The 22,272-nt window shown below is 36.8% G+C and overlaps 1 protein-coding gene across 1 annotated transcript in view; it reads right to left on the minus strand.

Moving 5' to 3' along the window:
• The window catches only part of LOC148951821 (trypsin-1-like), a 52,396-nt gene extending 31,468 nt beyond the window's left edge, over positions 1–20,928 (minus strand). Inside the window, exons 1-3 of the mRNA XM_089089346.1 lie at positions 20,796–20,928; positions 6,178–6,400; positions 1,150–1,411 (exon numbers count right to left, since the gene is read on the minus strand). Of these exons, the coding sequence (XP_088945472.1) occupies positions 1,150–1,411; positions 6,178–6,400; positions 20,796–20,862 (552 nt within the window). The 5' untranslated portion in view covers positions 20,863–20,928. The remainder of the gene's footprint in view (positions 1–1,149; positions 1,412–6,177; positions 6,401–20,795) is intronic.
• Between the last annotated feature and the right edge of the window lie 1,344 nt (positions 20,929–22,272).

Consider the following 22,272-nt stretch of genomic DNA (forward strand, 5'->3'; position numbering starts at 1 on the left):
TTGATTGAATGAAGTGTTCCTTCCCCGTCTCTTCCAGGATTGTCCAGATTTCATCAAAATCAGGATTTTAGGATTTGAATCGTAGTATTTTGAGTTTCTAGTATTTTGAAAACTTGGTTTCTCTCATATGTTATCCCCCTCCCTTCGCTGCGTAAGCTTTTATTTGAATGATACATGCCCCTGCTCGACATAACAATCTCTAGAAAGTCAGGTAAAGTATGTGTATACTTTACCTGACTATCGGGGTCCTGTAGGGACGCCCCAGCCCAATAAGGGGTCGGAACACTAAAATACTATAATAGAGAATTAGCTTTTCTTGCAGAAAAAAAAGGATTATAAACATACGAAAATGTTTCTCGGATTTTCAATATAAATATCTTTATCAGCCACTTCTATTTCACGTAATTTAATTATTTTAGTAATTCTTTAATTTATGCTAAGTCTGAACAATTATGAAATTGTTTAACTTTCAAAATCATATTCTTACCTTTAGAGATATAAAATAGATGTTTTCGATGAACACAAAAAAAAGACGACAAGAGCTTAAAGGATTTTCCGACATCAAAATAGCGTACGTTAAAGATATTTAAATGCGTAGAATTAACGTTACTAAAATAGTAGTGCTGAAAGTTTTTCTTGCAAAAGATCCATTATAGTAACTTAATAATCCAACCCTTTACCTCATCATCCTCATCAAAATAGAGCAAACTGCATAGGCTACGGTACAGTGTTTTATTGCTGGAAGCCATATAACGTTATGTGTAACGATAACAGAACTGTGACTTTAGGTTTTTTGACATATAATATTAAAAAATCTGCTTAATCCAACCAATAGTAGTCAATCCATCGTATCAAAAATTTAATTTTTTCTTAGGCAGAAAGAGAGGAAAAGCTTCGTCTAAATTTATTTCACTTTGCACAAGAATTCTTTGGTGGGAAGACATTATTGATGTGAATGAACCGAAAGATAGATTCGTCATTTGTTTATTACTAAACTTTTCTTCATTTGTTTTGCATGTTATTTCTTAATAAAATATGGGAGCCTAAACACCTTAGCTGACTTATATAGGGCTTTTTTTATATTTACTATGGTAGTCTACTAGACACACTAGAGGAGATTCTTTTTTTAAACAAAATAATAACACTTACAGAGGTAGTACCCCATCCAGATACAGAGACCATGACCCCAGCATCAACATCAGACATCGGAGCAGGAAGTTTCACCGCCTGAACATTCCCACCGAGGTTAATGCTGCTGGACAGCTTCAGAACACAAACATCATTTTCGAAAGTACGAGAGTTGTAATCAGGGTTTTCGTTAATTGAAGCAACTTCAATTACTTGTTCATCACCATCTTCGGTACTAAGAATATGATCACCAGCAACAACCACAATTCTGTTAGGGGTCTCTCTGTAATAAATAATGAAATATTTGTCTATTATATTAAATTCCAATACCGGGAGAACTTTGACTTTGACCTGCCTTATTTACCACTAATTACTAAGTAAAGTATTAATGGACACAAACACCAGGGGAAAACTCATAAATTTATTTACGGATGGCTTAGTTTATTTTAATAATTTATTAATAAATTTATAATTATTCATAAATTCATAAAACTATTTATATAGGACGGCTGCAATCCTCTGATTCTCCACCATTAGCTAATTTTATGTTTTAAAAGAAGGACAACAACATACCAAATTATTGAAATTTGTTTATTTTGCTTCCAACAATTAAACAAACATACTCCAATTCTGTTCTGAGTTTCTCTGTTATAAGTAATCAAAGTTGTCACTAGTGCATTTAAGATTCCGTTTTTTAGGATCATATGTAATTGTAACAAGAAGGGGGTCTAATTAGGAGTAAAATGCGTGTATAGCCATTAAGTAGTTCAAAAACATATATTCAATGACATTAGAGGGTAGGGGGTAGGTACATTTCAGGGAGGGTAGGAGGACCGAGCGCGGTAAAACCATCCCAGACTTAGTTAGTTTTAAATTATAGACACGATTTAGAGAGTATCTTAATCTTCAAACAATTCAATGTATATTATTTGATATATTTTTTCTATTATTTGGACTTGAAACGAAAACATCTGAAGGTAGTAATGGAGTCTCTTTCAAATAAAAAAAAAATCAGATGTTTTACTAAAGCCTGAGAATTTGCAATATTTAACGTTTCTCTGGTCAGCCACCTCAATTGGCGGGCGCCAGTTTATAACTAACCCTTCCCCCACTAATCCCCCATTCTGTTTTGAAAAATACTTTTCTTTGGTATTTCCATTGAAAAAGACTTTTTCGAATATTTTCGTTACAAAATGGAAAAAACAAAATCTCCCCCCTCGATTTTGAAACACTTATTGACCCCTTCCCACATTTTCGTCAAGTGACATAATTTGACACATTTTTGTCAGGTGAAATAATTTGGCCCGCTTTTGTCAATTGACATGTATTTTGTTATTACTAATTTTGATAATGCAAGTGGATGAAAATAATCAAGTATTCCTCAGATGTCTAAAATGGTAAGTGTTTCATGATAACAGTAAAACATGTAATAGTCAGGGGCGTTGTTTGGAGGGGGCCCCCTCCCCAATAAAAAGGGTGGAGATTCGCCACTGGTAATAGCTTTTGCCTTACTTATATGTCATTACAGAATATTTACTATGCTTATTTGTTATTACAGTTTACGTGCAATTCAAGAGTTAAAAGAACTTTGCTGAGGAGCATTGAGCAGCAGTGAAAATGAAAACTGCTGAGCAACCTCTCCAATGGCTCGTGTGATAATAAAATTATTCGAGTATCCATTGATTTTGAATGCTCTTTTTTATTTTAAATGCTAAACAGCTCGAATATTTTGTTGGTTTTACGTAAGATAAAGATTTAAAGGCTTATGTTTCCTCTGAAACATTTGTTGTTGTTGTTGGGTTTTTTTTTTCAAGGCTACTGCTGGTCAATAACCTTTCAGGTATATAAATTTATCAAATCAGAATCGACTTACTTAACCTTATATTAAAATTAAGTAATTTTATTACTTAAACCTTGTTTAGAGACTGATCAAAACTTACTTAACAAACAGGAAAATTGGTATATTTTATCGAGTTTTTTCTTTATCATCATCGTATTTTTCAATCTAAATAAAAATATAATGCGAATCTTTAAAAAAAATGGAATTCCCTATACGAATCAAGCTAAATCACAATGGTGCACAATGGTACTAAATGGTGCTGAAGTGATCGTCTTATGTTTCAAAACTAAAATCGTAAGACTGTAGAAAGACACCATATCAGTAACCTACGGAGGGTAGGCTAAATTAGCCATCAATTAAAAATAGAATCCAATTGTCTGACACATGGATTTTATAAGACACAAAGAATGCAAAGTTTAGCCGAATATAAATAATTAATTCCCTCAATGATTTTATTACATACGAAAATCTTTTAACACACTTCATTAAACGATTCTTTCTTTGAAACTTGAGTCTGCAGTAGTTTCATGGAAACCCTTCAGAAACTGCATTTAGCTTCAGCAGGGGGAGGGGGTGGGTCAGGTGAATAGATCTCATAATCAAAATGGAATATCAATTGGAAAGAGGAGTCTCACCAGGGGAGGGAAAAGATTTATGGTTGATCAAGCAGAGGGAAATTCATACCAAATTAGGGCTGTATCAATAAGTTCGTGGTAACGAACTGTAAGTAAGGAGCAACCCAGCTCAATAATAACCGAAACTCTAAAAGACGGAATTTTGATACCAATAGATGCATAAAAAGAATTGAATTTTTATGCTGATTTCAAATACATAATTTTCATTAAGTTTAGTTTTATCAATCAAAAGTTACGCGCCTGAGAAAAATTGCCTTATTTTCGAAAAAAGAGGGAAACACCCTCAAAAAGTCATAGAACTTTAATGAAAATCACACCATCGCATTCAGCGTATGAGAAAACCCTACTGCGGAAGTTTCAAGCTCCTATCTGCAAAAATGTGGAATTTTGTATTTTTTGTCAGAAGAAAGATCACGGATGCGTGTTTATTTGTTTTTTGGTTTTTTTTTCTCCAGGGGTTATCGTATAGACCCAGTGGTTCTAGAATATCGCAGGAGGGCTCATTCGAACGGAAATTAAAAGTTTTAGTGCCTGTTTTAAATGACAAAAAAATGGAGGTCAACTAGGCCCCCTCCCACGCTCATTTTTTTCCCAAAGTCACCCGATAAAAATTTTGAGATAGCCATGTTGTTCAGCATGGTCGAAAAATTTAATAACTATGTTTTTGAGGATGACTTAATCCCCCACAGTTCCCAGGGGAAGGACTGCAACTTATGAACTTTGCCCAATGTTTACAAATAGTATTAGCTTTTGGGAAGTATACAGACGTTTTCATGGGGAATTTTTGCTGGTAGTGGGTGGGTGGGTGGGTTGGGGTCTACTTGGGAAGATCTTTCCATGGAGGGAGTTTTCATGGGGGAAGGGACATTGCTATGAAGGGGGCGCCAGATTTCGCAGCATTATTTAAAAAATAATCAGAAATTAAATTAAAAAATAAGTTTTTCAACTGAAAGTAAGGAGCAACATCAAAACTTAAGACGAACAGAAATTATTATGTTAATGATTGGGTTTAACCCTTAGTCAATAGCCACCTCTTTATACTAAAGTTTTTTTAATTCTTTTATTAAAGCTATTTATTCTAATTAACAACCTATGCAATTAAGGTATCACATTGAATGAATTGGAACAAAATTCGAACTTTGGCTTAAAGAGCAAGGTATTTACTAGGGGGCAAACCCTCTAATATACGTATTAAAAATATATGAATATAGAATTTCGTTGAATCCGAATCCGATGAATCCGATGGTGTGATTTTTATTAAGGTTCTATGACTTTTTGGGGATGTTTCCCCCTTTTTTCAAAAAATAAGGCAAATTTTCTCAGGTGTGTAACTTTTCATGGGTAAAACTAAACTTAATAAAACTTATATATTGGAATTTAGCATAAAAATTTGATTCTATTGATGTATCTATGGGTATCAAAATTCCGGTTTTTAGAGTTTCAATTACTATTGAGCCGGTCACTCCTTACTTACAGTTCGTTACGACGAACTGTTTGAAAACTTTATATGAACCGTCATAAGAAAAAGAAAATTGTCTTTTGTTATCACCTTGTCTTAATAATATATGATAAATTAGTTTACACCCTAAATGTTCTTTCTCTTATAAAAATACCACTAGTTACCAGTTACTTAAAGGAAATTATCGATTCTTCTTCTTTTTTTCTTCCGGTTTTTCACATGTTCATAATCTTGTTTTTTGTTTTCTTCTTTTATGGCAGGTATATCACGGCTGCCTAGCATACTGGATATATAATATAACAGATCATTAAACAGTCGTGGTAACGAACTGTAAGTAAGGAGCGACCCGGCTCAATAGTAACCGAAACTCTAAAAACGGAGTTTTGACACCAATAGATACATCAAAAGATTCCGATTTTTATGCTGATTTCAAATATACAAGTTTCATCAAGCTTAATCTGACCCATTAAAATTTATTTATTGTTTAAAAAATAAAGTTGTGAAGCAGAGTCAAACTTTAGCGTAAACAGCGAGGCGTTGAGGAGGGGACAGCCCCTTTCGTATACGGAATTATTTCTGTTCGTTTTAAGTTTTAATGTTACTCCTTACTTTCAGTTGAAAAAACTTGTAGTTTTTTATTTAAATAAAAATCACAGCACAAAGCCACCTAGGCTAACACAGCTTTATTAGTCTCCTTGATCACATACTTGGAGAAATGTAGTAATAAATAGATAGAAATTTAATATATGAAGCTTTATAAGTGAACTGGCGATAACTAAGGTTCCTTCCCTTTAGTTTTATTTTCTTTTCAATTTTATACTTGTGTGGTAATTTTAAAGGACTTTGCTTCAACAGTTAAAAGATTAGTTTAGAACTGAGGAGCAACGCTCCTCAACTGAGGTGAACAATAATGACTTTCTTTTATTCTTGTTTACCATCTGATTCCACATGAGGCACAGAAGCAATTTTTGCCTGAAAATGTTATTAACAGTTGATGGCTCCATCAAATGACGCAATTCACCATTTATTGACTGGTTGTAAAAGTTATAAAACAAAAATTCTAAAAAGCGCTAAGAGTTCTAAGTTTTAAAGTTATATAAAAGATAAAAACACACCCATCAGTGCAATGAGCAGCAGTCAAAATTGTGTCAGCATCCAAGATGGAGCCACCACAGAAGTGGGAATTACCAAAAGAGCCGACTCTTTGGAGAGAAACTTGCCAGGGAACGTCTCCCTTATTGACTGGATCACCACCAACGATCTTTGATTCAGGCACAAGGCTTACTCCACGACGAAGCATAAAACTTAAGGGAAGTCGTGGGAGGACATAGTTCTCGCCTGGAAAGATAAAAGGACAATTTTAATACCCAGCATTCAATCGAATATACTTCGTGGGTAACCAACTTTAAATAAGGAACGACTCGTGCTAATAACACCTGAAACTCCAAGGAAATAATTTTTGATGAGAGTGTATCAGAGGCAACGCTATAGCGTTGCCTATAATAAAGGCCATACGGCTCCAATGTTTTAGTATTTTATTTATTTATTTATTATTATTATTTTTTTTCCCAGAGGCACTTCTTATGGAAGGGGTCGTCGTAGAAACTTCAAAGGGGGCTCATTTGATTGGAAATTGAGATTTTTAGTGCACTTTTTAATTGTTGAAAGTGATTGGAGGGCAACACCCCCCTCCCACCCATCATTCCCCCAAATACATCCAATCAAAATTTTGAGATAGCCATTTTGTTCAGCGTAGTAGATTTCCAAATAGAAAATATGTTTTTGAGGAGGACACTCCCCCAAAACCCCCGGGGCAAGGGTGATAAGTTATGCCCGGGGGGCATATAAGAACAATGTTGGCACAATGTATTATTTATTATTTTTTCCTTTAGAGCAGGGCACTTCGTATAGAAGAACTTGTCGTAGAAACTTCGAAAAGGGCTCAATCAATTGGAAATTGGAGTGGTGTGTGCCATTTTTAATAGTCAAAAGTGATTGGAAGGCAACTAACACCCCTCCCGAAACACATCCAATCAAAATTTTGAGATAGCCATTTCGTTCAGCGTAGTTTATTTCCAGATAGAAATTATGTTTTTGAGGAGGACACATCCCCACAGCCTTCAGGGCAAGGGTTGTAAGTAGTAATGCCATGGAGGCATATAAGGATCTTATAGAAGGTGTTGTCGTAGAAACTTCAAACAAGGCTCATTCGATTGGAAATTCAAACAGAAAGTGTCGTTCTTAAAAGTCGAAAGTGATTGGAGGGCACCTAACCCTCCTCTCACGCCCACCTTTCCCCCCAACACACCTCCTCCCAATTTTGTGTTAGCCATTTTCTTAAACGTCGTTTTAAGTTCTGGACCTTAGGTCTTTGAGGATAACAACCCCCCCACAGCCCTCAGGGCAAGGATTGCAAGTTATGCCCTGGGGGCATGTAAGGTTTTTTAGAGACAGCGTTGTCGTAGAAACTTCAGAAAGGGCTCATTCGATTGGATATTTAAATGGCTAGTTCGCTTTTTAATAGTCGAAAGTGATTCTAAGGTAACTGACACCCCTTCCACGCCCAATATTTCCCCAAACATATCCAATCAAAATTTTGATATAGCCATTTTGCTCAAAGTAGTTGAAAAGTCTGGAAATTATATGTTTGAGCCCCCCCCCCCCACAGTCTTCAGGGCAACGGTTATAAGTTATGCCCTGGGGGCATATATGGTTCTTATGGTAGGAATGCTCGTGTAAACTTCAGAGAAGGCACATTTCATTGGAAATTGAAAGATTTAGTTCACTTTTTAAGCGTCAAAAGATATTGGAGGGTAACCAGCTTCCTCCCCCCCCCCCTAATCCTTTTTTCCCAAATGTATCCAATAAAAATTTTAAGATAGCTATTTTGTTGAAAATAGTTCAAAGATCATATAACAAAAATTCCAGTGTCGACACAACCCCCCCGGGTCAGGGGGCAGGCGTTATAAGTTATGCCCTGGGGGCATATACGGGTCTTATGGAAGGCATGTTCGTATAAACTTCAAAGAGGCTCATTTGATTGGAAAATGAAAGTTCACTTTTTAAGAGTCAAAAGAGATTGGAGGGCACCTAGCCTCCCCCCCCCCCCACACCCTTTTTTCCTCAAACCCATCCGATAAGAACTTTGAGATAGCTTTTTTTTTAAATAGTTCAAAGACCATATAACGAAAACTCCGGCTCGACACAGCCCCCCAAGGCCCGAGGGCAGGTGTTGTAGGTTATGGGGACATATATGGTTCTTATTGAAGGAATGCTCGTAAAAAATTCAGAGATGGCTCATTTGATTGAAAATTGAAAGTTCTAGTTCAGTTTTTTAGAGTCAAAAGAGACTGGAGGGCAACTAGCCCCCCCCACGCCCCTTTTTCCCCAAATGCATCCAAAAAAATTTTGAGATACCCATTAAGTTAAAAATTGCTCAAAAGTCAGATAACAAAAACTTAGGCGTCGTCACAACCCCCCAGAGCCCAGGGCCAGGCGTTGTAAGTTATGTCCTGGGGCATATATGGTTCGTATGAAAGGAATGCTCGTATAAACTTCGGAGAGGGCTCATTTGATTGGAAATTGAAAGTTCGAGCTCACTTTTTAATAGGCAAAAGAGATCCGAGGGCAGATAGCCCCTCCCCACCCCCACACCTTCTTTTTCCAAACCCATCTGATGAAAATTTTGAGATAGACATTTTGTTAAAACTAGTTCAAAGGTCGGATAAGATAAAATTCGCTGTCAATACAACCCCCCCGGGCCCAAGGAAAGGTGTTCTAAGTTATGCACTAAGGGCAGTTAGGGCTCTTATGAAAGGGTTGCTCGTATAAACTTCATACAGGGCTCATTTGATTGGAAATCGAAAGTTCTAGTTCACTTTTTAAGAGTCAAGAGAGGTAAGGGCAACTAGCCCCCCCCCCGTCGATCTTTTTTCCCCAAACCCAGCCACTAAAAATTTTGAGATAGCCAGTTTTTTGGAAATTGTTCAAAAATTCGATAACAAAAACCCCACCAGGGCCCGGGGGATAGGCGTTGTAAGTGTTGTCCTGGGGGCGTATATGGTTCTTATAAAAAGGTTGCTCGTATAAACTTCAGAGGGGGCTCATTTGATTGGAAATTTAAAGTTCTGGTTCAATTTTTAAGAGTCAAATGATATCCGAGGGCAACTAGCCCCCCCCCACCACACACCTCTTTTTTCCCCAAGCCCATCCGATAAATTTTTTTAATACCCATTTCATTAAAAATAGTTCAAAGGTCAGACAAGAAAAATTCCTGTGTCGACGGAAACCGCCAGGGCCCGGAGGCAGGCGTTATGAGTAATGCTCTAGGGGTATATATAGTTCTTATGGTAGGGATGTTCGCATAAACTTCAGATGAGATCGGAGTCAAAAGAGATCGGAGGGCAACTAGCCCCCACCTCCTCCACGCCCTAAATGCATCAGATAAAAATTTTGAGATAGATATTTTGTTAAAAATAGTTTAAAGTTCTGATAACAAAAACTCTGGGGTCGGCATAATCCCTCAGGGCCCGGGATTAGGCGTTGTAAGTTATGCCCTGGGGGTATATATGATTGTTATGGAAGGGATGCTCGTATAAACTTCAGAGGGTTCAATTGATTGGAACTTGAAAGTTGTAATTCACTTTTTAAGAGTCAAAAGTGATTGGAGGGCAGCTAGCCTCCTCCCTCACTCCATTTATTTTTTTCCCAGAGGCACTTCATTTAGAAGGGGTCGGCGTATAAACTTCAAAGGGGGCTCATTTGATTGAAAATCGAGAGTTCTAGTGCCCTTTTTAAGATTCCAAAGTGATAGGAGGGCAAATGGCCCCCCTCAAGCCGTTTTTCCCCAAATACATCTGATAAAAATTTGAGGTAGCCATTTTGTTAAAAATAGTTCAAAGATCATATAACAAAAACTCCTTTACGTATGGCTATTTCGTTAAAAATAGTTCAAAGGTCAGATAATAAAAACTCCTGAGTCAACACAGCCCCCCCGAGGCCCGGGGCTGGCGTTGTAAGTATTGATCTGGGGGCATATATGGTTCTCATGGAAGGTATGCTCGTATAAACTTCGGAGGGCTCATATGAGTTGAAATTGAAATTCCTCGTTCACTTTTTAAGAGTCAAAAGAGATCGGAGGGCCACTAGCCCCCCTCATCACGCCCCGTTTTCGTCAAAACCCTCCGATAAGACCTTTGAGAGAGCCATTTTTTCAAAATAGCTCAAAGGTCAGATAACAAAAACTCCGGTGTCGACACATCTCCCCATGGCCCGGGGGACAGGCATTGTAAGCTATGTCTTGGGGCCGTATGTCTTTCTTGTGAAAGGGATGCTCGTATAAACTTCAGAGAATGTTCATTTGAACGGAAATTAAAAGTTTTAGTTCAATTTCTCAGAGTGAAATTAAGATCGGAGGGCAACTAGCCCCTCCCGCCCTCCACGCCTTTGGGTGTATCGGATGGATAAACCCATCCGATAAAAATTTTAGGTGACAATTTTGTTAAAAATAGTTCAACCATCAGATATTAAAACTCCAGGGTCGACACAACCCCCCAGGGCTCAGGGATAGGCGTTGTAAGTTATATTCACTTTTAAAGAGTCAAAAGAGACCGAAGCTTAATTAGTCCCCCCACGGCCATTTTCCCCAAACCCAGCCGATAAAAATTTTTAGATAGCAATTTTGTTAAAAATAGTTCAAATATCAGATAATAAAAACTCTGAGGTTGACACAAACCCATTTTGCACTTTGATATTGTTACTTTGATACCAGTTTTGATACTTTCATGAAAATTTGACTTCGAACAAAACGAACAAAAATTAATTAAAAAAAACTTTCCGAAAAATAAGTTTTTCAAAGAAAAGTAAAGGCCATTTTAAACTTAAGCTCAGCAGGTACAAATACCTTTTAAAATTCAAACTAAAAACGACCAGAAATTGCTATTAAAGAATAAATTAAACCAAAAATGAAAAGAAATAAGATAAAAACTCAACTCAAACAATCTTTATCAAGATATTACTGTATAGTATAAAATATCTTTCAAAATAACTGAAACTTGAATTGAATATGAAAATCAAACTTGAAACGAAAACAAAGCACAACAAACAAGAGTTTGGGTATCACCTCCTTCTGTCACTGTAAAAGTCTAAAACCTACTGCGTCATTGGCGCTTTAATGAAAACTATATGCGTCTTGAACAGTCTTGGAAAGTATAAACAACATCAAATTGAATATTTGATGTATAATGATGTTAATTGTTGAAAGATCCATCAGTTAAAGAGTTTATTTCACTGAAATTGTATTTTTATTTTCAATGCTGTAAGAACTGGAAAAGAGAATATCTGTAATATAATTCGTTTTCAGTTAAGCGCGAATGACGCAGTAGGCTTTTGGTTTTTATTTACAGTTAGGAAAGGAGGCAGTATCCAAACACTTGTTTGCAGTGAAACTATATATGTCTTTAACAAGTTTAAAAAGAGCTAATAAATTAAACTGAATAATTGATGTATAATGAAATTAATTGCTGAAAGCTCATCAGTTCAAAATGCTACTATAATTTTAATGTTTATTTTCAATATTAAGTACAAAAGAAAATATTTGTCATAAAAATGGTTTTCAGTGAAGTGCCAATGACACATGAGGTTTTAGACTTTTACAGTGAGAGAAGGAGGTCATACCCAAACTCTTGTTTGTATTGATTTTTGTTCGTTTCAAGCTTGGTTTGAATATTCAATTCAAGTTTCACTCGTTTTAAGATTTATTAGTAATTTACATTAATCTCACGCCCACCATTTTCCCAAACATATCCAATCAAAGTTTTGAGATAGACGGTTTGTTCAAGGTAGTTGAAAGGTCCTGAAATTATGTCTTTGATGATGCCACATCCCCCCACAGCCCTCAATGCAAGGGCTGTAAGTTTTGCCCTGGGGGCAAATAAGGTCTTTCTAAAAAGCGCTGCCGTAAAAGTTTCAAATAGACCTCATTCAATTGGAAATTGAAAGGGCTAGTGCTCTTTTTAATTTTCAATGTGATTGGAGGGCAACTAACCCCCCTCTAACGCCATCCATTTCCCCAACACACATCCAATAAAAAATTTGAGATAGCCATTTCGTTCAACGTAGTTGAAAGTTCTGGAAATTAGGTCTTTGAGGATTCCAACCCCCTCACAGTCCCCAGGGCAAAAGTTGTAATTTATACCCTGCAGGCATATAAGGTGTATAGAACAGTTTGTTGTAGAAACTTCAAAAAATGCTCATTCGATTGGCAATTGAAAGGGCTAGTGCCCCTTTTAATAGTCGGAAGTGATTGGAGGCTAAATATCCCCCCTCTCAAACCCACCATTTCCCCAAACACATCCAATCAAAATTTTGAGATTATACTTTTGTTCAACGTGGTTGAAAGTTCTGGAAAATATGTCTCTGAGTATGACAACCCCCCCCCCCAGCCCTCAGGGCACGGGTTTTAAGTTATACTCTGGGAGTATATAAGGTTTTTTTTGAAAATCTTGTTGTAGAAACTTCAAAAGGGCTCATTCGATTGGAAATTGAAAGGGCTAGTGCCTTTTTTAATAGTTGAAAGTAATTCGAGAGTAACTAACGCCCTTCTCATGCCCACCATTTCCCTAAACACATTCAATCAAAATTTTGAGATAGCCATTTGTTCAACGTAGTTGAAAGTTCTGGAAATTACGTCTTTTAGGATGACAACCCCCCTTACAGCCCTCAAGGCAAGGGTTTTAATTTATGCCCTGGGGTCATATAAGGTGTTTATAGAAACCGTTGACATAAAAACTCAAAAAGAGCTCATTCGATTGAAAATTGAAAGGTCTAGTGCCCTTTTTAATAGTCAAAGGTGATTGGAAGGCTTGACATTTTTATAGTAAAGAGTGATATGGGTACAATGTAGGATTTTACAATGTATAATGTAGGATAAAAGAACGTTGTTGTTTTTGTTTTTGCTCTTTACTGAAAAAAATTTAAATGTTTTTACTTTTATAATTTTAATAAAGCAAATAATATTAACATTTTGAGTAATAACTATCAGTATATTGATATTAAACTGACAATGCACATTCATTTTTTCAGTTGAGTGCAAATTATGTTGTGGTCTTGGGAAGGCATAGGGGTTTTGAGCCCTATTCATGTTAATTCCTGCTCGTTTTGATTTTGACTCGTTTATTTATTGTAATTTCTGTTCGTTTTGGGTTTCATTTAAAACAGTTCGTAGTAAAGAACTTTAAGTAAGGAGCCACCCGGCTCAATAGTAACCAAAACTCTAAAAAAAGGAATTTGATACCAATAGATACATCAAAAGAATCAGATTTTTGTGCTAATTTCAAATATATAAGTTTTATCAAAAATGTATTGTGTTTTATCCATCAAAAGCAGTTTGACTTCGTCTCAAAACTATATTTTTTTAAACAATAAAAAAATATTGCGTAAAGAGCGAGGCGTTGAGAAGGGGACAGCCCCTTCATATATGGAATAGTTTCTGTTCGTTTTAAGTTTTAATGTCACTCCTTACTTTCAGTTAAAAAAAAAATTATTTGATTTTAGTTTTGCTCATTTTTGGTTTAATGGAGTTCTTTACTTTCCTTTGACAACTTATTTTGTGGAAAAAGTGTTTTTTAATTAATAATTGATAAGAATAATCATAGGCAGCAAAAAAGTGCTGCCCAAGTAAAGAACGATGTTGGCACAATGTAATATTTTTTTCCATGCCAGGGCACTTCGTATCGAAGAAGTTGTCGTAAAAAACTTCGAAAAGGGCTCACTCGATTGGAAATTAGAATGGCCTGTGCCCTTTTTAAAAGTCAAAAGTGATTGGAAGGCAACTAACACCTCTCCCACGCCCACCATTTCCCCAAACACATCCAATCAAAATTTTGAGATATCCATTTTGTTCATCGTAGTTGATTTCCTAATAGAAATTATGTTTGTTAGGAGGATACTGCCCTCAAAGCCCTCAGGGCAAGAGTTGTAAGTTATGCCCTGGGGGCATATAAGGTTTTTATAGAAAGCTTTGTCGTAGAAACTTCAAAAAGGGCTCAGTCGATTGGAATTTGAAAGGGCTAGTGCCCTTTTTAATAGTCGAAAGTGGTTTGAAGGCAACTAACAGCCCTTCCACGCCCACCATTTCCCCAAATACATCCAATCAAAATTTAGAAATAGTCATTTTTTTCATCGCAGTTGAAAAATCTTGAAATTATATCTTTGGGCAGGACACTCCTCCACAGTCTTCAGGGCAAGGTTTATAAGTTATACCCTTGGGGCATATAAGGTTTTCATTGAAAGCTTTGTCGTAGAAATTTGAAAAAGGGTTCATTCAATTCAAAATTCAAAGGGCTAATGCCCTATTTAATAGTAGAAAGTGATTGGTGGGCAACTAACCCCCCTCTCACGCCCACCATTTCCCCAAACACATACAATCTAAATTTTTAGATAGCCATTTTGTTCAACGAAGTTAATAGTTCTGGAAATTAGGTCTTTGAGGATGAAAACCACCTCAAACTCTCAGGGTAACGGTTGTAAGTTATGTCGTGGGGGCATATAAGGTTTTATAGAAAGTATTTTCGTAGAAACTTCAAAAGGGCTCATTAGATTGGAAATTCAAAGGGCTAGTGGCCTTTTTAATAGTCGAAAGTGATTGGAGGGGAACTAACCCCCCTCTCACACCCACCATTTTCCCAAACACATTCAATAAAAATTTTGAGATAGACATTTTGTTCAACGTAGTTGAAAGGTCCAGAAATTATGTCTTTGAGGTTGAAACTCCCCCTACAGCCCTCAGGGCAAGGTTTGTAAGTTATACCCTGAGGGCATATAAGGTTTTTATAGAAAGTGTTGTCGTAAAACTTCAAAAAGAGCTCACTCGATTGGAAATTGAAAGGGCTAGTGCCCTTTTTCATAGTCGATAGTAATAGGAGAGCAACTAGCCCCAACCTCCCTCTCACTCCGACGATTTCCCCAAACACATGCAATCGAAATTTTGAGATATTCATTTTGTTCAACGTAGTTATAATTTCTGAAAAAATAGGTCTTTTAGGATGATAGCCCTCAGGGCAAGGGTTGTAAGCTATACGCTGGGGGCATATACGGTTTTTATAGAAAGTGTTGTCGCAGAAACTTAAAAAAAAGCTCAGTTGATTGGAAATTGAAAGGGCTAGTGCCCTTTTTTATAGTTGAAAGTGATTGAGAGCAACTAGCCCCCCTCGCACGCCCATCCTTTCCCCAAACACGCCCAATTAAAATTGTGAGATAGGCATTTTCTTCAACGTAGTTGAAAGTCCTGGCAATTATTTTCATGAGGATGACAAACCCCCCAAACTCCTCAGGGCAAGGGTTGTAAGTTATGCCCTGGGGGCATATAAGGTTGTTTTTTATAGAAAACATTTTCATAGAGACTTCAAAAAGGGCTCATTCGATTAGAAATTGAAAGAGATAGCGCCCTTTCTAATAGTCAAAAATGATTGGAGGGCAACTAACCCTCCTCTCACGCCCAACATTTTCAAAAATCACATCCAATCAAAATTTTAAAATCGACCTTTTGTTCAACGTAGATGAAAGTTCTGGAAATTAGGTTTTTGAGGATGACACCCCCCCCCCCCAATCCTTCAAGGCAATGGTTGTAAGGTATGCCGTGAGGGCATTTAAGTTTTTTTTATAGAAAATGTTGTCCTAGACACTTCAAAAAAGGCTTATTCAATTGAAAATTGAAAGGGCTAGTGCACTTTTTAATAGGCAAGTCGAAACTGGTTGGAGGGCAACTAACCCCCTTCTCATGCCCACCATTTTCCAAGTCACGCCCAATCAAAATTTGGAGAAGGTCATTTTTTTCAATGTAGTTGAAAATTCTAGATATTATATCTTTGAGGGTGATACCCCCCCCCCCCCAAACACACACTCCCCTCAGGACACGGGTTGTAAGTTATGCCCTGGGCCTTATAAGGATTTTATAGAGAGCGTTGTCATAGAAACTTCGAAAACTTCAAAACTTCAAAGGGCTAGTGCCCTTTTTAATAGTCAAAAGTGATTGGAGAAAAACTAACTCCCTCCCACGCCCATCATTTCCCCAAAAACATAAATAAAAATTTTGAGATAACTATTTTGTTCAAGGTAGTTGAAAAGTCCAGAAATTATGTCTTTGAGGATGTAACTCCCCCCACAAGCCTCAACGCAAGGGTTGTAAGTTACTCCCTGAGGACATATAAGGTTTTATAGAAAGCGTTGTAGTAGAAACTTCAAAAAGGGCTAATTCGATTGGAAATTGAAAGCGCTAGTGCCCTATTTAAAAGTCGAAAGTGATTGGAGGGCAACTAACGCCCCTCTCAAGCCCACCATTTCCCCAAACACATCCAATCAAAATTTTGAGATAGACATTTTGTTCAACGTAGTTGAAAGTTCGTGGTTAAGGTTTTATAGAAAGCGTTGTCGCAGAAACTTCAAAAAGGGCTCTTTCGATTGGAAATTGAAAGTTCTAGTTCCCTATTTAATAGTCAAAAGCGATCGGAGGGCGAATGCACCCTATACCCATCATTTCCCTAAACACTTCCGATCAACATTTTGATACAGCAATATTGTTGAACTTAGTTGAGGGGTCCGAAAATTATATTTTCGAGTGTGACAACCCCCCACAGCCCTCAGGGCTAAGGTTGTAAGTTATGCTCCGGGGGGCATATAATGTCATATAGAAAGTGTTGTCGTAAAAACTTCAAAAAGGGCTGTTTCGATTGCAAATTCAGAGGGTTATTGCCCTTTTTAAGAGTCGAAAGTAATCAGAGGGAGAATCGGCCCCCCCCCTCAATGCTCATCATTTCCGCAAACATTTCCAATCAACATTTTGATATGGCCTTTTTGTTCAATGTAGTTGAAAGGTCTGAATATTATGTCTTTCAGGATGACAAACCTCCCCCCATCGCCCTCAAAGCAAGGGTCGTAAGTTATGCCCTTGGGGCATACAAGGGTTTTATAGAAAGTTTTGTCTTAGAAGCTTCAAAAAGGGCTCATTTAATTTGAAATTGAGAGGACTAGAGCCTTTTTTATTAGTCGAATGTGATCAGAGGGCTATTGCGCACTTTTGCACCCATCATTTCCCAGAACACTGTGATTCAAAATGTTTAGACAGCCATTTTTTGCAACCTATTCGAAAGGTTGGACAATTTATTCTCAGAGGATAACAAATCCTATTAGACCTCAGCTCAAGGGTTGTAATATATGCCCTGGGGACACAATGAATTTTTACAGAAAACGTGGTCGCACAAACTTCAAAGGGGGCTCATTGGATTGGTAATCAGACACTCTAGTGCTCTTTTTAAGATTCAAAGTGATCAGAGGCCAGCTACCCTCTCCCCCCTACGCACACGTCATACTGTCCTGAAATGTGTCTAATAGAAATTATTGAGATAGCCATTCTATTCAAAATAGTCTAAATATCATTTAACAAGGCTTTTGGGGTTGAAACAAACCCCAGAGATTTGGGGTAACGGTTGTATCTAATGCCCAGGGGGTACAAAAGGTTTTTATGGAAGGGATGGTTGTTCAACTTCAGAAGAGGCTCAGTCTTTCTCCCTGAAAAAGACTATGTCAATATAAAACGAACAGAAATTAATCAAAACAACTTTTTGTACAAAATATTTTTTTTTTTTTTTTGATCTAAAGAACTCCATTTAAAAAAAATGAACAAAAATAGAATCAAATAATCTACCAAGCATACAACCACCACAAATCAGTGCCAATAAATAAATGAAACCCGAAACAAACTGAAATTAAAATAAGTCAAACTCAAAACGAGCAGAAATTAATCTCAGTAGGGTTCTAAACCCTATGCTTTCTAAAAGCCAGAATATAATTTGTACTTTACTGAAAAAAATCCAAATGAATTTACTGAAAACAAATGTGTATTGTCAGTTTAATATACATATGCTGATATTTATTCCTTAAGATCTCAATTAATTTTTTGTTTTCTTAAAGTTGTAAGTGAAAACATTTAAAAGAATTTTTTCAGTAAAGTACAAATTATAAAACAAGCAAACGCAAACTAAAACAGTAAAACAAAAAACAGTAAACTAAAAAAAAAGTACAAACTAAAAACAAGCAAATAGTATAAAATACATCGGAACTTGCTGGAAAGTCATATTTATCAAAATATTTGGGTGTGAGGGGGGGGGGCAAAGGCTCCCCTTCTTTTGTTCATACAAAAGTCTATGTGTCTTTTCTCGTGTTCATACAAGAAACTGTCTCTTTTTCATTGCTTGAGGTATTAATTTAGTCAGAAAGTTAAAACATAACAAGTCCTTGTTTCTTGAAGTGGCTTTAACTAGCACACTTTTGCACTGAACATAAGCGGATAGCATTTTGATTTTCCTTTTCAATCAATCACTTGTGACGAAATGCACGTAAGAAATGACTCGTGCTAATAGTAACCTAAGCTCTAAAATTTGTGTCAATTATAATATAAAAATCAAAATAATCGCCTTTTTATCACGATTCTAAATGCATAAAATTCATTAAATTTAAACTTACCCACCAAAAATTCTGAGCCAAAGAAAGTTTACTTAATTTTTACAAAGGGTTAAACACCCTCAAAACGGGTATAAATTAAATCACCAAATTCAGCGTATCGGAGGGCCCTATTGCAAAATATTTCAATCCTCCATGAACAAAAGTAAGAAATTTCACCATTTTCTTGAGAAGATTGATCATGGAGCCGTGTTTATACATTTGTTTGTTTTTTGTCTTCTTCCCATGGAGGATGATGTCGAATCAATGAATCTATAATATTGGGAGAAGACTCATTTGAATGGAAACCATTTATTCCAGTGTCCTTTAAAAAACAACTGTGGGTCCCGGACCATCAGCCATTGACTGGCACCCTTGCTTATAGCCGAACCAAAGGGACTACAAACCACTGTAAAAGGTCACTGGGGCCACTTTTGGTTTTTTGGCTTGTAAGCTATCCCCCCCCCCCCAAAAAAAAATCGTCAGTTTTAAAGAGAAAACAAGTCGAAAGCTGACAAACAGAAGCTTCAGGAACTCTTGAACGACCCATGAAGGAAGCTGAAAATTTCGGACTGCACATGAACGCCTCAAAGGGTAAATCTATATTAATTAGCAGTTCACCCTTAAGAATCCACTCTAGGAGGCTGGAACATTGAATAGGTGACAGACTTCATGTACTTATGAAGTGCAGAACCCTTCAATGGTGGTTCTGAAAATAACTGCGAGCCAAAATAGCCCTAGACAGTGCAGCATTTCAGTGACCAGTCCTTTTGAAAATGTTCACAAAATTTATCCAACTACAACTTTATTCGAGTTATTCTTGAATTTATGTTTACTCCAAGTTCCATGACTTAGACCAGACTACGGACCAGAATAGCCTTAGCCAACTCAGCAATTTGGTGACCATTCTAGTTGAAAATATTCAGTGAATTTACCCAACTACAGCTTTATTCGAGTTATTCTTGAATTTATGTTTATTCCAAGTTTTATCACTTGGAACAGACTATGGACCAGAATAGCCCTAGCCAACTAAGTATTTCGGTGACCAGTCTTGTTGAAAATTTTCAATAGATTTATCCAACTACAGATTTATTCGAGTAATTCATGAATTTCTGCTTGTTCCAAATTTCATCACTTGGACCAGACTACGGACCAGAATAGCCTTAGCCAACTCAGCAATTTGGTGACCATTCTAGTTGAAAATATTCAGTGAATTTACCCAACTACAACTTTATTCGAGTTATTCTTGAATTTCTGTTTACTCCAAGTTCCATGACTTAGACCAGACTACGGACCAGAATAGCCTTAGCCAACTCAGCAATTTGGTGACCATTCTAGTTGAAAATATTCAGTGAATTTACCCAACTACAACTTTATTCGAGTTATTCTTGAATTTCTGTTTACTCCAAGTTCCATGACTTAGACCAGACTACGGACCAGAATAGCCTTAGCCAACTCAGCAATTTGGTGACCATTCTAGTTGAAAATATTCAGTGAATTTACCCAACTACAGCTTTATTCGAGTTATTCTTGAATTTATGTTTATTCCAAGTTTTATCACTTGGAACAGACTATGGACCAGAATAGCAATAGCCAACGAAGCATTTCAGTGACCAGTCTTGTTGGAAATTTTCAATAAATTTATCCAACTGTGTCTTTATTCTTGTTATTCTTGAATTTCTGTTTATTCTAAATTCCATGACTTGAACCAGACTACGGACCAGAATAGCCCTAGCCAACTAAGTATTTCGGTGACCAGTCTTGTTGAAAATTTTCAATAGATTTATCCAACTACAGATTTATTCGAGTAATTCATGAATTTCTGCTTGTTCCAAATTTCATCACTTGGACCAGACTCCGGACCAGAATAGCCCTAGCCAACTCAGTATTTCAGCGACCAGTCCCGTTGAAAAGGTACAATAAATCTATCCAGCTACAGATTTATTCGAGTTATTCTTGAATTTCTTTTTTTCAAGCGTCATGACTTGGACCAGAACAGCTCTACCCAACTCAGCATTTCAGCAACCAGTTTTGTTTACAATTATTCATAAATTTATCCAACTAAAGCTCTATTCAAGTTATTTTTTTTTTTTTTTTAAGTACAAGTTTCGTAACAGCTATAATCAAATGACAAAAGATTTGGGAAAAAATTACAAACTATAATGCAGTTTTATCTTTCAGATGAAAGTTATTTTTCGGTTACGCTGAATTTCGGTTAACTGAAATGTTGATTACTTACCGCTTACGGCGACAGCGAGGCAGACAAGAGTTGCAATAAGAACCTTCATTGTAACTACTGAAGCCATTTAAGCTGTATTACGATTTATACTCTAATTATTTTATCAATATCAAAATTCCGATTAGGATTAAAAGTCTTTCTGGGTAAGGAATAAATTGCGTAAACTCTGTTTTGCCAAACAACATTATGTATTTTTAGTTTCTTTTATCTTTCTGTCAATAAAACTTCGTTCATCATAGGCAGCACATACGCTGCAGAACGATGCACAATATATTATTTATTTTTTGGTCTTAGACCAGGGCACTTCTTATCGAAGGATTTGTCGTAGAAACATTGAAAAGGGCTCATTCGATCGGAAAGGGAAAGGTGCTTTTGTTTAGTGCTCTTTCTAAAAGACATGATTGATTGGAGGACAACTCACTCCCTTCCCACATCCACCATTTCCCCAAACATATCCAGTCAAAATTTTGAGATAGCCATTTTGTTCAAAGTAGTCAAAAGGTCCAGAGAGAATGACAATCCTCCCCCCCCCCCCACAGTCCTCAGGGCAAGGGTTGTAAGTTATTTCCTGGGGCATATATGGTTTTTATAGAAAGCACTGTCGTAAAAACTTCAAAAAGCGCTCATTCGATTGGAAATTGAGAGGACTAGTGCCCTTTTTTTATAGTTGAAAATGATTAGAGGGTAAATGCCCCCACGCCCATCATTTTCCCAAATACTTTCGATCAAAATTTTAATATAGCCATTTTATTCAACGCAGTTGAAAGGTCTGGATATTATGTCTTTTAGGATGACAACTCTTCCCTTCCCCACAGCCTCAAGGGAAGGGGTTGTAAGTTATGCCCTGAGAGCATATAAGGCTTTTTTTTATAAGGGAACTAGAAAAAGTTCTAGTTCCCTTTTAATAGTCAAATGGGATGGAGGGCAGCTACCTTCAAGCTACCCTTCCCCCCAGCTGCCCTTCTTTTCACCAAACAAATGTGATTGAAATAGTGAGATAGCGATTTTGTTCAAAATAGTCCAAAGAACATATAACAATACCTCTATGGTTAACATAACCCCCCCAGGGCCCTGGGATGGACTTCAGAAGGGGCTCATTTGATTTGAATTTTTAAGTTATAGTGTCCTTTTTAAGAATCAAAAGTGATTGGAAAGAAACCAGCCCCCCCCCCCTCACGCTCTTCATTTCCGTGATGACATCGAATAAAAATTTGGACATTGCTATTTTGTCCATTGTAGTTGAAGAGTATGAAAATTATGTCTTTGAGGAAGACACCCCGGCCCCCACAGCTCTCAGGGAAAGGTTTGTAAAATATGCCCTGGGGGCATATAAGGTTTTTTTTATAGAAAGTATGGTCGTATATACTTCGGAGGGGACTCATTAGACTGTTAAATAGAATTTCTAGTGCCCTTTTTAAGAGCCAAAGTGATCAGAGGGCAGCTACCCCCTCCCCACACACGTCGTTTTTTCCCGAAA

Source organism: Artemia sp. Qi Xiang Cuo, chromosome 5 (assembly GCF_049724085.1).
Source record: "Artemia sp. Qi Xiang Cuo chromosome 5, ASM4972408v1, whole genome shotgun sequence".
Taxonomy (NCBI): Eukaryota; Metazoa; Arthropoda; class Branchiopoda; order Anostraca; family Artemiidae; genus Artemia; species Artemia sp. Qi Xiang Cuo.